A 14,012-nucleotide genomic window follows, 5' to 3' on the forward strand; every position below is an offset into this window, starting at 1 on the left:
CCGGGGGCCGGGGCCAAGCGGGCAGGCATGGGTGGGTACCTCGCCCTGCGAGTGGGCAGTAACAGAAGTTTGGGACACCCAGGAATGAGAGGTGTAGAAATGAGGAGGCAAGGAACAGGGGGAGGTGCTGATGAGTTTCCCAAGCTATAAATATGCTTTATGACCTACCTTTTCCTTGGGGCCCCACCCAGGCCTGGCTCTCGGCAGTGAGTCGTTATTCCTTGCAGCCGAGAGCCGTGTTGCTCTCCTTGTAGGGAGGGGAATTTCCTCCTCTCAGTCCAGCTGCTCCTTCTGAGTGTCCTGAGACTCAGCGATCCATTTTCTTAGTCTCGTCCTGGGAGGCTCTAGGCTCCCCCAAGCTGATGGCCCCCCTCCCCTCCAGCACGAGGATGCCCCCGGCGCCAAGCTCCAGGGAGAGGTGCTGGCCCTGGAAGAGGAGCGGGCTCAGGTGCTGGGGCGAGTAGAGCAGCTCAAAGTCCGGGTGAAGGAGCTGGAACAGCAGCTGCAGGAGTCGGCCCGAGAGGTGAGAGCAAGGGCCCTGGGCGGGACTCCTCCCAGGCTTGGTGATCACCCCAAGCGTGGCCTGAGCTGCCCTGAGTGGCCTTGACATGGACCCTGCTGTGGCCTGCAGGCTGAAATGGAGCGGGCGCTGCTGCAGGGGGAGAGGGAGGCTGAGCGGGCACTGCTGCAGAAAGAGCAGAAGGCGGTGGACCAGCTACAGGAGAAGCTGATGACCTTGGAGACGAGCATCCAGAAGGAGAGGGACAAGGTAACCCACAACCTGGCCTGGCTCTGTGCTGGGCGCCAGCGGCCTGGAAGAGGAGGAGAAGTGCCCTTCACCCCTTACCTCATCGTCCATCCCGCAGGGGCAGGGGGCCTTGTCCTCGGTGGAAAGTACCAGCGTGGAGGGTGCTGCCAGGGTCTGGGCTGGTGTCTGGGGTCTCCTCTGCCTGGGTTTCTGTTCTTCCTCTGGGTGCCTGGGTGCCTGCCATTCTGGGCCCTCCATGCCCCTTCTTGGAAGTGTCGAAGCCCCTTCTTGGGTGGTGAGCACTGCCCAGGGGACCGGTGCTGGGGAGTGATTCAGGTCCAGTCCCTGCATTGGAGGACATCCCCTCCAAGCAGAGCTCTGGGACTCAGGATGTGAACTTTGGGAGATGGCCCTCGAGTCTCTGCTTCCCCTGAGCCTTCAGGATCTGCAGCCTCCCATCCCAGGGGGTCCCAGCTCCTGCCCCTGCCCCTTTCAGATTTCCTGCCAGCCTGCAGGGGCCGCTCCGTCCCACAGGGGCCATGCCAGCCACTCCCAAGATGCCCAACAACGTGCCAAAAGCTCCGAAGTGGAGAGGGGCCACCTCTTTCTGGACTTGACAGTATTTTTCCAAGAATTAATTTTCCTTCTGGATTTTTTGGAGAGTGTCTTCCTCCTGCCTCTCAATTTTGAAGCTCTTAAAAATTCTTTGACCCTCCCATCCTTTTTTTAATTTTTTTATTTTTTGAGCTTTGGCTCTGGCCCCCAAAACCACACTCCCAAATTCTGTGCCAAATTAACTCCACGCTTACCAACCAGGCCTGCACTAACGCCCTCTCTAATCACTGTCCTGGGCTCTCCGCATGCCCCTAACTGCCAGTACCACCCACCCAGGCAGGGCTGAGCCGTGCCTGCTTTTGCACTAACTCCATGGGCACCTGTGTGCCCTTGGCCTCTCCCGTCTAATGTTGCCTCCTTCCTTTCTTGGTGTGGGACCCCAGGGTTTTGATCAGAAAGGAACGGACAGCAGGTGCAGCTGAATTTTCTCAAGGGGGCATTGGCAGGAGGGGTCCAAGATTGGGGGAGGTTGGCTTGGCTGAGGAGCCTCTCAGCCTGAAGACCTCCTCTCAGTTGGAAAAGCCAGGGTGTGGCCTCCATAGCCTGTTGGCAGTTTCCTACACAGAGGAGAGGCAGGCTGAGCTCCAGCCATCGTCTGCCTTCCCTTCTGAGCACAGGGGTAAGGAGGTCAGTGGTGGTGGCATGGCCGGGGAGGGCGTGGACAGGGTCTCTCTGCCACCCAGTGGCTACCCTTCCGAGTTTTCCTCTGGGGCTTCCCAACTGCAGATACTCCAACCAGAGGGTGGGAAGAAGGGGTAGGCCTCTTCCCTATAGGGCATCGTAGGCTGAGTCCAAGCCTGGGGAAGTGCTTGGATCTCAGAAACTGGCCTGATCATGTCCCCCTCTCCTGGATGGGGATGGGGACCTCATGGGACGGAGGGGTGGGTAGACGAAACATGAGGACTCCGGGGTGATGCTCAGCATTTTAGCAGGAACCTGCCTAGCCTCATTTCTCATTGCACTGGCATTGCCTGGAGGTGTGGACTTTGTCTTCTCTTTGGGCCCAATTATTGAGGTGGTGGTGGTGATGGAGATAGATGGTGGTGGCCATGGTGATGGCAATGGGGAAGGTTCCCTCAGCAGCACCCCCTCCTTGCCCCTGCCCCCGCCCCAGCCCTTGGCCCCACTCTGGCTTTGGAATCTGTAATCACAGTCTCTCCTCTGCCTGACCTTCAGAGGGGGTGACTCACCAGCCCCCGCTTCATTCCCCTTCCCGCCCTCAGAGGTGTCATCTCACCCCAGACAGAGCCATCCACCTCCTCTCTGTACCCACTCCTGGGGCTCCTATTACCATGGCGACGGCCGAACTAATTGCAGCCCTCATCCTGCTGAAGTTCAGGCTGCAGTGCCAGCACCCCACCCCCACCCTGGGCAGGAGTGGGGGAGGCCAAGGGGGTTGGGTTGGGGTCCCCTCCGCTGCACTGCCCTGGCTTTAACATCCTCGGCTCGCAACTCACACCCAACCCCTGGATTTAACCTTCACCAATTCTACCCTTTTTTTCCAGGGCTAAATTTTGGTCTCTGGGCAGTGGGAGAAGGGGGCGGAGGGGCGGGGGGGGGGGCGCAGGAGCTGGAGGCTCCGGGTTTGTGATGTGGAACCAGCTTTGGCTTTGAGCGGTTTGGAGAGAAAACAGAGGGCCTCTTCGTAGGACCCACCCCCAAACCTCTCTAGTGAGGGGATTACAAGAGACCAACATTTCTGCCCGGACCCACACCCTTGCTTCGGACACCGTCGCCTGCACCTGAGTCCCGTCTCGCACCCCGGCTCCTCGCCTTTCCCAGTCGGCACCTCCTCCTCCTTTTGGCTCTGTCCTCTTTCGGTCCTGTTGCTTCTCTGCTCCCGCCCGCTCGCCCCGCGCCCCGCCCCGCGCCGCCGCGGCCCCGGGCCGGAGTTGAGGAGTGTGTGTTCTGTTTCTCCCCTGTGCCCGCCCCCTCCGCCTCCGGCGACCAGGAGAGGGCGGAGCTGGCCGCGGGACGGAGGCACCTGGAGGCCCGCCAGGCGCTCTACGCCGAGCTCCAGACGCAGCTCGATAACTGCCCCGAGTCTGTGCGGGAACAGTTACAGGAGCAGCTGAGAAGGGTCAGTTTCACCAAGCCCCCCTCCCCGCCCCCGAGGGCCGCCCGCCCGGAAGAGAGGAGCGGTGGGCCGGGAGCGCCCGGGCCCTGCAGTACCTGCCGGACGCCAGGGTCGGTGCTGTGGCTTGGAGGGGACAGGGAAGGATGGGGGGATTGGGGATGGAGGTTCTCCTTTCTGCTGCTGCAGGCCGCGCTGCCCGGGAAAGCGGCAGGGCCTAGCGGAGGAAAGGGGGCAGGGTGGGGGCAGGGCCCCTCCTCCGTTTCCCCGGGTCCGGCCCCCAGAGCTCTCGCCTCTGTGGCCTGGCCTTCCAGGCGCAGAGTGGGATCGTGAGCACCACCCGACCCCCTTTGTCACTGTCATTCAAGGAGGCCGAGGCCCTGGAGACAGAGACGAAGCTCTTCGAGGACTTGGAGTTCCAGCAGCTGGAGCGGGAGAGCCGTGTGGAGGAGGAGCGCGAGCTGGCGGGCCAGGGGCTGCTCCGGAGCAAGGCCGAACTGCTCCGCAGCATCACCAAGAGGAAGGTGCGCCAGCCCCATCCCTGGCAGTGCCGGCTTGACCTCACCTGGCTGAGCCTGGGTCTCTTCATCTGTAAAACAGGAACAATAACAGGCTGTTGAGCATTAAAGAAGATGATGTATGTGGAAACAGCATAGGCTGTGATCATAGTAAGCTCTGGAGGAACAACAATAGACATTGTTTAGAAGCTGTGACACCCCTGGTCCTCTAGTGGAAAGTGGATGGGGCTCACATTCGGAGCTGGGCACTGGCTGGCCCAGGAAGTGAGAGATGCAGATGGAGGACGAGGAGGAGGGGGGTGAAGAGGACGCTTGCCCCTTGTGGAGCTCTCTGTCTGATGGAAGTGCTGGGACACGGACCTGAGATCTGGATATTAGAGCTAGCCCGGGGTCCTAGAAAGGCATCACTTTCACAGCTCAGGCCTGGCTCAGCTGAGCTGTGAAACAAGGGGATTGGGTATTGCATCCATTCTGGTCTAGTCTGATGCTTCAGATGCTATAAAATCGGCTCCTGATCTCAACAAGACGGGGACACGGTGATGGGGTGAGGATGTATTAAGCAAGAGTTAATGGGTGAGGAGAAGGGATCGGGTGGACCAGGTGGTTTGCATACATATGTGTGCATGTGCACTTTGCCAGGCTGGAAGGAGCAGGTGGGAGGTGAATGCAGTGAGACTGGGGAAGGGTGTCAAAAAGTGGGGCTTGATGGCTAGTCTGAGTTTAGTGGTGAGTGGGGGAGTCAGTGAACTTCCCCCTGAGTCCAGATCTGTTGCTTCTCTCCCTGAGCTGCTCTGCTTTACAAATACATTTACCTATCAGTGAAATGAGCATAAGGGCACCTGCCTCATAAGAGAGTTAAGTGAAGTAACACATGCAAAGCAAAGCATTTAGCAGTGTTCTTGGGTCCTGACAGGTTCTCAGTAAATGGCGGATCTTGCCCAATTACCACTTGGTCTGCTTCAGTCTCCTTGGACTGACCCCAGATTTAGTACAGCTCCCTTCTTCCCTCCCTTCTCTCCTATATCTTGCTCTTAATGGTGCTAGTTTAAGGCCTCCTCTTTCAGGAAGACCTCCTGGGATAAACACAGCTCATTTCCACTAGCCCCCCATCCTTCTCTCTCACTTAGTATCTTTTCATTCCCTTTTAGCACGCAATTGTTGAGCCAGGCACTACACTAAGCCCTGTTGGGGATATGGAGACAGAAAAGACACAGAGCCTGTCCTTGGATCATACAGCTGGGGTGGGATCATACAGCTGGTGGTGTTGAGAGATATATATTCACAGGCAGCAGTAATCCAAGGCAAAGAGTGATAGGGAATAATTTGAGCATAGAACAAGGAGCAAAGAAATTGAGTGATAATCAAGGGAGATGTTGGAGAGAAGATAGTGTTAGGTCTGGTCTTGGAGGAGAAGTAAGCTCCTGATTGGTGGAGAAGACAGGACAGCATTCCTGGCAAAAGGCACCGTATAAGAAAGGCCCGGGAGTGTACACCCAAACAGCTGATGGTACAACAGGGCCAAGCTGAGGGCACGCCAGAGGCTCAGGGTGGGAGGGAGGCTGGAAAGTAGGTCCAGGTCCAGGAGCCCTTGAGTGCTGGCTGAGGGGTTTGTGCTTTATCCTGTGAGTAGTGAAGAGTCGCTAAAAGATTTTGAGAAGCGTGACCTACCCTTATTCATGGATTTAAAGAAAATTATTCAAGTAATATACATTCTGGGCTTTCCTGGTGACTCAGGCATTAAAGAATCTGCCTACAAGGCAGGAGATACAGGTTCGATCCCTGGGTCAGGAAGATCCCCTGGAGAAGGGGCTGGAAACCCACTCCATTATTCTTGCCTGGAGAATTCCATGGACAGAGGAGCCTGGCGGGCTATAGTCCATGGGGTTGCAAAGAGTTGGACACGACTGAGCAACTAACACACAATATACATTCCCAAAAGTCTAGGAAATTCAGACAAGCAAACAAGCAAACCCTTTCAAAGGCCATTTTAGGAAGCTGTTTGTGGCAGTGTAGGGTGGATCAGAAAGGTGAGAGAGTGGAAACAAGGGGCTGGTGAAAGGTCGAAGCCAGGAAAGCAGAGGGCCTGGCTTGGCGTGGTGCCAGTGGGTTGAGGGCACGGGGTCGGGTGGAGGACCATTCAGCATTTCCAGGATTCAGGACCTGTTGACTTTGGAGGTGGGGGCATGAGGGGTTTAGGAACTTCAGTTCTGGCTGGTGTGCCTGGTGGCCCAGGGCTCCCTGATTGAGGGGTGAGAGAAGGAGCTGACCACAGCAGCCTGCGTTTTCTGGGGGTGAGAGGCTGAGCGGAAGTGCTGGTTGATTCCCTTCACCCAAGCTTGGGCTGCCTCACCTATTGTTCCCATCCTCTCCAGGAGCGCCTGGTGGTCCTGGACAGTCAGGCTGGGCAGATCCGGTCCCAGGCTGTGCAGGAGTCAGAACGCCTTGCCCGGGATAAGAATGCCGCCCTGCAGCTGCTGCAGAAGGTAGCCCCGTCAGACTGGGAGTGAGGGGGGAGGAGGGCCGGGGAGGGGCTGGGGGAGTGGGAGGTGAGTGCAGGGTGCTGGGTGTAGACTGGCCAGCCATGTGGGATCCCCCTTTCTTTGGGGCTCCTTGCTTCATTCCCACTCCTGATTCTGCCGCTTTGGACTTGCAGGAGAAGGAGAAACTGGCTATGCTGGAAAGAAGATACCACTCGCTCACAGGTGGCCGGCCTTTCCCAAAGACCACGTCCACCCTCAAAGAGGTAACGTGGTTGGGTCAGCCCCAGCCTCATGAGCCCAAGGGTCTCCTGGGAGGTTCTGGAGAAACATGCACCTTTGCCCCAGTGGCTGAGGTCTAGTGTGGGGACACTTTCCTGAACTGGAAAGATGTAGCAGGAATGGCCCTGAGGTCTGGGATCGGATCCTCCATGGCTACCAGCTGGCTGCCTTTTAGCTTCCTCTCTGGCTCCCAGGAGCCTGCTGATCTTAACATTTTGGGTGGGGAAGATGGCAGCTCAGGATGGGGCCGGGCAGACCCAATTTGAGGGGGAGTATAGGGATCTCGGGGTCCTGATCTTGGAGCTCCCTGGGCTTCTGTCTAGAGCTGGGCTGTGGGCTCAGACATGGGCATTGAGGCTCCTTCAGCTGTTCTTCCCTGAGTCTTTGCACGCCTGGCGTGTGAGGTCCCACCAGGACATGCCTGGTTTTCTGCCTCACTGCACAAGCAAGTTAGGCCTCAGGTGGGGTGGCTGGGCTGAGTGTGAGGGATGAGGCCCCTCACCTGTACCCTCTCTGTAGGCTGACCTGCTCATCTCTGAGTCCTCAGAGGTGGGGCTGGGGATGGCAGCTCTGGGCGCCTTCCCAGAGTCTTCTCAGGCTGGGGCCTCCTCTGTTCCCTTAACCCCACCTGCTTCCACTCAGCTCTGCCTCAAAGCCCAAGAGGTAATCACAGATCACTGCCTGTCTGCCTGCTTGATGAGCTTCTGCCCTCGACTCCTCCCACCGGCCCGGCTGAAGGGCAAGTGGCAGTAATCCTTTGGCCAGTGGTTCCATAGGTGGCTGGGCAGCTCATGCAAAAGTCAGAGCATCAATTTGCATATCAATTTGCATATATTCTGCATGCCATTCATCAGTTCCCACAACACACTGGACCTTCCAGCTCACTTCCCTGTTCTGTGACCTCTGGAGGACAGTCTGCCTCTGGAGCTAGACCAGGGTGGGCACCCCTGGGTGGGGCAGGCTTAGGATCCCGGGCTTTGATTCCGCATGCATTTTGGGTGCCTGCTGTGTCCTCCAGACCTGGACAAACTCAGGATTCTAAGGATATGCTCAGGGAATATGACAGTGCCTGTCTTTCCACCCCACCATCTACTGTGTGAGCATCTTTCCAAGTCCTAACCTTTGGGCAGTGGGCACGCTTATCTGCCTGGGCTTTTAGCCGCTCCCTGCTCAGGTCTCTTTCTCAGGGTCCACCTTGCTTAGGTGCTCGTGGTACCTCTACCCCCACCCTTCCAGCTCCTGGAGCTCCAGCAGGTGGGGTGTGAGAGGACCCATGGGAATGGTGTGGCTGGTGTTCAGTAGTGCATGTGTGTGCCCCACTGGGGATGCCCAAGGTGTTGGAGACAGAAGGGTGCTCTGGGAGCTGGGTCCTGATCCCTGGTGGGCTCATGACTTCTTCACCTGCCCCTCGCCAAGGGCAAACCCAGGAATGGGCGATCACGGGGCCCATTCAGGGCCTATCCAGGCCCTGCAGCAGGGCCTGGATGTCAGGGCAGCCTCATAAGTGAAGGTCAAGAAGAGCCGTCCCTGCAAGTCCCAGTGGTCAAGACTCTCGCTGCCGAGGCCATGGGTTCAATCCCTGGCTGGGGAACTAATATTCCACAAGCTGTGCAGTGTGGCCAAAAAAAAAAAAAAAAAGCCTTCAGATAGTTCTGCCTGCCCTTTTCTGCCCTCCCTCCAACCCCCCTGACAGCCCTCTGTGGCCACAGCGAGCTCCCCACCCCTGCTTTGGATTTTGTGTTGAATGGCATGAAGTGTGGTGGCCGGTGCCTGGTGGAGTCCTGTTAACCTGTTCTCTGCCCGTCCCTCCCCTCGCACCGGGCGCCCTAGGAGTATGTGAGCCTGGCAGAGGTTCTCCACCTGTGCTCCTGCTTGGACCCCCATGCTTCTGCCACTTCCCCCAGCGCACTCGCTCAGCCCCTGCCCGACAGTGAGGTACCAGCCACCGAGTGAGCCCACCTGTACCCGCGGGCCTGCTCGTGGGTGCCCTGCATCGCCCCTGGGTGTGGGGCAGGGGGTGGGCAGCAGGGTCTGTTTTCAGCAGTGACGGAGAAGGGCTGCTGGCATAAGGGGAGCTGGGAGCGGTTCCCACTCTTGCGTTCTCAGCTCCTGAGGGCTCAAGGAGGGAAGGCCTTCCGCTCCAGCGTGAGGGCCTCCTGCTGAGAGGACCCTGGCTTTCCCGGGCTCTGCAGGCCTCCCCGGCTCCTACCCTTGGGCAGGGCCATTTCTTGGGTTCCAGTCACATTAACCTCTTGTATTCCCTCCTGTGTCCGGCCTTCCCCCAAGTACGTGACGCTTGAGCAGCTAAAGGCGATGTGGGGCAGCTCCCTGGTGCCCACGGCCCCCGCGCCGGGCCTGCCTCCCTGGGCCCCTGCCTCCCAGGACCTGGTTCCCACGTCCTGCCTTCCTCTCGCGCTGCCCTCTTCCTCCTCCTTCGCTTCTGTCACGCCTTCGCCCCAGGTTGGTGGTCTGTGCCCCCGCCGCCCGTGCAGCCCACTCGCGGCGTGGCTCTGTCTGTGTGTGCTTCCCCCCACGCCATGGTGCCTCCACCCGCGGCCGGCCCCAGGGGGGCGCTGTGTGCCGGGCGGGCTGCGGCCGGCTGGCCTCGTGGTTGGCGTAGTCCGTGCCTGTGGTCTGGGAGCTGTGCCCTGTTTCTCTTTGCCTTTAGCGCGTTCATGGCAACTGTGTTCTCACTGTGTTTTCTTCTCTTTATGCTCTCCTTTCTCCCGTCCTCCCTGTTTCCCTTCCCCTCCTGTCTCCCCGATAATGGCCTGCCTTGACCCATCCTCCGACCTTGCCCTTTCTTCGCCCTTTCCTTCCTCCTCCTCCTCCCTCCGCTCCCCCGTTTCTTGATTTCCTGACCTCTTTCTCTCCATCCTTGCCCTCCCGTCCCCTGTCCTCCTCCCCCCGTGCCCCCTCCAGATGGAGAAGCTGCTGCTCCCCGCTGTAGACTTAGAGCAGTGGTACCAGGAGCTGATGGCCGGGCTGGGGACGGGCCCTGCTGCCGCCTCCCCCCGCTCCTCCCCCCCGCCTCTGCCCGCCAAAGCTTCCCGCCAGCTGCAGGTAACCCGTCCCTCACTGCCCAGCCCTGCTTCTCTCTGCTCTGGGTACCTCCTGCCGACCCTTCAGCCGCATAGATGGTGGGGGACTAATCTAGCCAATGCAGCAGGGGCCTCTGGACCCTGAGCGGGTGGCCGTCCTGACCCTCAGGGCATGGAGGGCCAGCCTCCTGAATCCGAGGGTGATGTGCTGGATGATCCGACGGAAGGGGGCTTGGGGAGTGGCGGTGCCTCGTGCGGCACTCAACACCCCCACTCTGTCCTGGGCAGCTCTCACCCCGGAGCTTCTCGCTTAGTCCTCACACGCTCCTGAGCCTGTTGCCCCTGGCGCTTGTGTATCCTGGGAGAGTCGCCTGTCTTTGTTCTCCTGGTCTCCCCAGGGATGACTCTCCAAGGCAGGAGAGAGTGGGTCAGAGCCTCTCAGGTGACGGCCCTGAGTTCATGCCCTGGACTCAGAGTCGCTGTGAGGGGCATGGGTCTGCTGGAGCCCCAAGCAAGCTGCTGACCGTGGTGTGGAGCAGGGTATTCGGGTAGTCTTCTGCTCCAGGTTCTACTCCACTGACCGGCCGTGGTGCCTGAACAACCCCCTACCCCTGCCCACTCAAGATTCGTTCCTAGAGTGAAGACTTGGCACCTCGAGGACCGATCTCAGCTGAAATTCCATGTTCCCTTTAGGAGTCGTTGGCATGGCCTTTCTATTTTGTGCCCAGCTGGGTTGAGGTTTCTACATGTTTTGATTCACGTAATCTCTACCACAGGCCTTTGAGGTAGATAACGAGAACTCTCATTTCACAGATCAAACACTTGGGCCCAGAGCAGATAAGTAATCTCTCCAAGGTCACACAACTAGGAAGTGGCGGGGGAAACACTGAGAGTCAGGGTTCCTGACTCCAAAGACTATGTCACCAAACATGAGTGCCGAGAGGGAGGCTGGCAGTTATTTAGTCTAGCCCTGCCCCCTCCTCTTGCAGATAAGGAGGCCGAGGCCCAGAGTGGGGAGGTGTGTGGCCCAAGGTCACCTAGCCCGTTACTTGGCAGAGCTGGGACCAGAGGGAGCCCTGGCCTCCAGTCGGCCTCCTGTAAGACTCAGCCCATCGGTGCTAACTCCTCACGTGGGTCGATTTACACGGTCCTTTCTACGATGCGGGGTTGGACCAGGGACGGACCCAAGGAGGAACAGCCTGGAAAAGAGGCTTGGCAGCTGCTGGGAACGTCTGCCTGCTGGGCTGGCCCCGGAGGCTCAGTGCTGTGGTCAGCAAGAGACCAAGGCCTCAGGGGCCTGGTGCTGGGCACCTTGGGTCCCAGCCTGCTCGGTGCTGTGGGAGTGGTAGTGGGCAGGGGAGCCAGAGGTCCCTCAGCAGACACCACCTCCCCCCTCCAGGTTTACCGCTCCAAGATGGATGGCGAGGCCACCAGCCCCCTGCCACGCACCCGCAGCGGGCCGCTCCCCTCCTCCTCTGGCTCATCTTCCTCCTCCTCCCAGCTCAGCGTGGCTACCTTGGGCCGCAGCCCCTCACCCAAGGTCTGAGAACAGTGGGTGGGCTGCGTGTGGGGCAGGGTGGTGGTGGTGGTCAGGGGGGTTTGGAGATGGCCACACTGGGGAGGGACCGCAGCCTCCCATGAAGCCTTGTGGGTGGTGGGTGTTTTCTGAGCCTCGGGTCCCAGTGCCCCGTTTCCTCCCCCGCAGAGCACTCTGCTCGCCCAGAACGGCACCAGCAGCCTTCCTCGCAACCTGGCAGCCACCCTGCAGGACATTGAGACCAAGCGCCAGCTGGCCCTGCAGCAGAAGGGTGAGTGGCCACCGCACCAGCCCACTTGCTGTCCCAGGGGCCCTGGACGTCCGCCACATGTTCCCTTTACGTGGAGAGCAAAAGGGATCTGGACTAGAGACCTAAGGAAGAGAGACTCCTGAAGGTTTATCCAAAGGCTAAGGGGCAGGGGACTCAGGGTAGCTGGGCTGTGGCATCTTTCCTAGAGAGCCCAGCAAGTAAGGGGAATGCTTGTTGACCTCAGTAGGGCTAGACGTTGCCCTGTCTGGAGGCATGGGGTTGGGCCTGATGACCTCCACGAGTGCTTCCCTAACGTATTAGTTCGTGGGAACACCCAGGAGTGCTGGTTGCTCGTATGCATTTTGTTTGTTTCGAAAGCCCATGTCTGTACCTCTCTCTCCTCTCATCCCCTCTGTGTCTCTGCCCTGCCCTCTGCCCGGGGCCCCCCACTCCAGTCGAGTCGCTTCCTGCCGAGCCCCTCCCAACCGACGACCCAGCAGGTAGAGCGTTGGTCACCGAGGGCATTGCTTTGGCCAGGCAGCCCCCGCCCAGGCCTCCGCATGATGGATTCTGCCCAGGCCCCCTCTGCCCGCGGGCAAGACCCCCAGGCTGAGCTGGGCTGGGGTGTCGGGTTGGCCTTGCGAGCTCTCTTCTGCTGTAGCGGAGCTCCGCCTATCTCCCCTCCCTCCTTTCCTGCAAGCTCCTGCTTCTGCATTGCCGCAGGGTGTGCACTGATGTGGGTGCTCGGGCTGCCGGCACCCCTTCCTCCTCCCAGCAGCAGGGTTGGGAGCATGCACCCTGCCCACCTGTTCAGGCCTGGCTTGTGAGCTGGAGCCACCGGGCCATTGTGCCCCCAGGGCGCTCCCCGGGCAGGTTCAGGGCCCCATGTGGACTCAGCATGCAGTGAGGAGGCCGAAGCCAGACCACACGGCTGTTGGCACTTGTGCGGGCGATGAAGCCAGGGCAGCCCAGGGCAGCCAGACCCAGAGCCGCGGGGGCTTCGGGGAAGCTGGTGGGGGGCGAGGGGGCTGCTCTGTGTTACCTCTCCCCGCTCGCCACCTCCCTCTGTAGCGCTGCCAGCATCCTGCCTGGCTGGATGCGGTGCCCACCGTGACATCCCCCGTCCCCCCCACGCAGGGCAGCAGGTGATCGAGGAGCAGCGGCGGCGGCTGGCGGAGCTGAAGCAGAAGGCGGCGGCGGAGGCGCAGTGCCAGTGGGACGCCCTGCACGGGGCGGCGCCCTTTCCCACTGGGCCCACGGGCTTCCCCCCGCTCATGCACCACTCCATCCTGCATCACCTGCCGGCCTCGCGCGAGCGAGGCGAGGAGGGTGAGCACGCCTACGACACGCTGAGCCTGGAGAGCTCCGACAGCATGGAGACCAGCATCTCCACAGGGGGCAACTCAGTCTGCTCCCCCGACAACATGTCCAGGTACGTGGGCCCCCGGCCACCGACTGGCGCGGCCTTGGTCCTCCCCACCCCTGGGCCTCCACCTCCACCAGCTGCCTCTTCCCCCCCTTCCCTCCCCAGCGCCAGTGGCCTGGACATGGGGAAGATTGAGGAAATGGAGAAGATGCTGAAAGAAGCTCACGCAGAGAAGAGCCGGCTGATGGAGTCGAGGGTGAGGCAGACCTGGGCCCTGGGGCTGCCCTCTGCCCGCCGGGGGCCTCCGCCCCTCCCGGGGCCCCTTCCCCACATTGTTCTTGCCGCAGTCCCCTGAGGAAGAGAGTGTTTTCCAAGCCTGGGTTCCTCAAGTCGGGGATCGGGAGGCTTGGCGAGATGACAAGTTTCACAGGCCTTAGGAAAAGGGGAGGGAGCACGGTAACCATTGTCCAGCTGTGAATTTCCTGCATGGGAACTTCCAGTCTTTGTGTGTTCACTTCAGGGGACCTTTGGACCCCGAGAAAATTTTGATGCCTGTCTACCTGAGTGCCAGGTCACTCCTTTTGGGGATGGTCGGGAACTGGGGCTTGAAGGATGAGGACAGAGAGAAAGCAGATATCCAAGCCAGAGCAGAGGCGTTGGCTGCGGGCACGTCACGTTCCCTGCCTGTGGACCGGGGGCTGGGACACAGCCAGGCTGGGGAAACTGTGCCCAGGGAGGAGGCTGAATAAAGAATCTGCTGAAGATGTTCGGTCCCTGTTACCCGGGGCACTCTGTGTGTCTGCAGATGAGAGTGGGGCCCTGGGAGCAGGAGACCAACCGGAAGAGAAGGTCTCTGAATCTTAAACTCCCTTGAAAGGAGGGCACATTTGCAAACATCTCTTGGCAAAAGGGAAAAAAAAAAAAACCAGATTCTGCTAAATTTTCAGCTGGGAAGAAATGGTAGATGGGAGTTAGTAATGTGAAGGTTGATACAGGTGATGAAGGCATATAAAACATCACCCATGTACTCTGTATTTAATGATTTGTTTTAATGACTTAAAATCTTTTGATAATGGCTCTCATAAGTTCTTTTTTTTCCATAAA

The 14,012-nt window shown here is 59.5% G+C and overlaps 1 protein-coding gene across 3 annotated transcripts in view; it reads left to right on the forward strand.

Moving 5' to 3' along the window:
• The window catches only part of PHLDB1 (pleckstrin homology like domain family B member 1), a 47,918-nt gene that overhangs the window by 22,107 nt on the left and 11,799 nt on the right, over nucleotides 1–14,012 (forward strand). Inside the window, exons 8-17 of one of the 3 annotated variants that reach the window (XM_061145483.1) lie at nucleotides 383–523; nucleotides 632–769; nucleotides 3,315–3,443; nucleotides 3,806–3,961; nucleotides 6,328–6,438; nucleotides 6,609–6,698; nucleotides 11,155–11,295; nucleotides 11,461–11,563; nucleotides 12,680–12,974; nucleotides 13,074–13,164. In XM_061145483.1, coding sequence (XP_061001466.1) covers nucleotides 383–523; nucleotides 632–769; nucleotides 3,315–3,443; nucleotides 3,806–3,961; nucleotides 6,328–6,438; nucleotides 6,609–6,698; nucleotides 11,155–11,295; nucleotides 11,461–11,563; nucleotides 12,680–12,974; nucleotides 13,074–13,164 — 1,395 coding nt within the window. Of the gene's footprint in view, nucleotides 1–382; nucleotides 524–631; nucleotides 770–3,314; nucleotides 3,551–3,805; nucleotides 3,962–6,327; nucleotides 6,439–6,608; nucleotides 6,699–11,154; nucleotides 11,296–11,460; nucleotides 11,564–12,679; nucleotides 12,975–13,073; nucleotides 13,165–14,012 lie in introns of those variants that run through there. The other 2 variants (XM_061145492.1, XM_061145503.1) reach the window with 2 other exon arrangements.

This window comes from Dama dama, chromosome 1 (assembly GCF_033118175.1).
Source record: "Dama dama isolate Ldn47 chromosome 1, ASM3311817v1, whole genome shotgun sequence".
In the NCBI taxonomy this organism is placed as follows: Eukaryota; Metazoa; Chordata; class Mammalia; order Artiodactyla; family Cervidae; genus Dama; species Dama dama.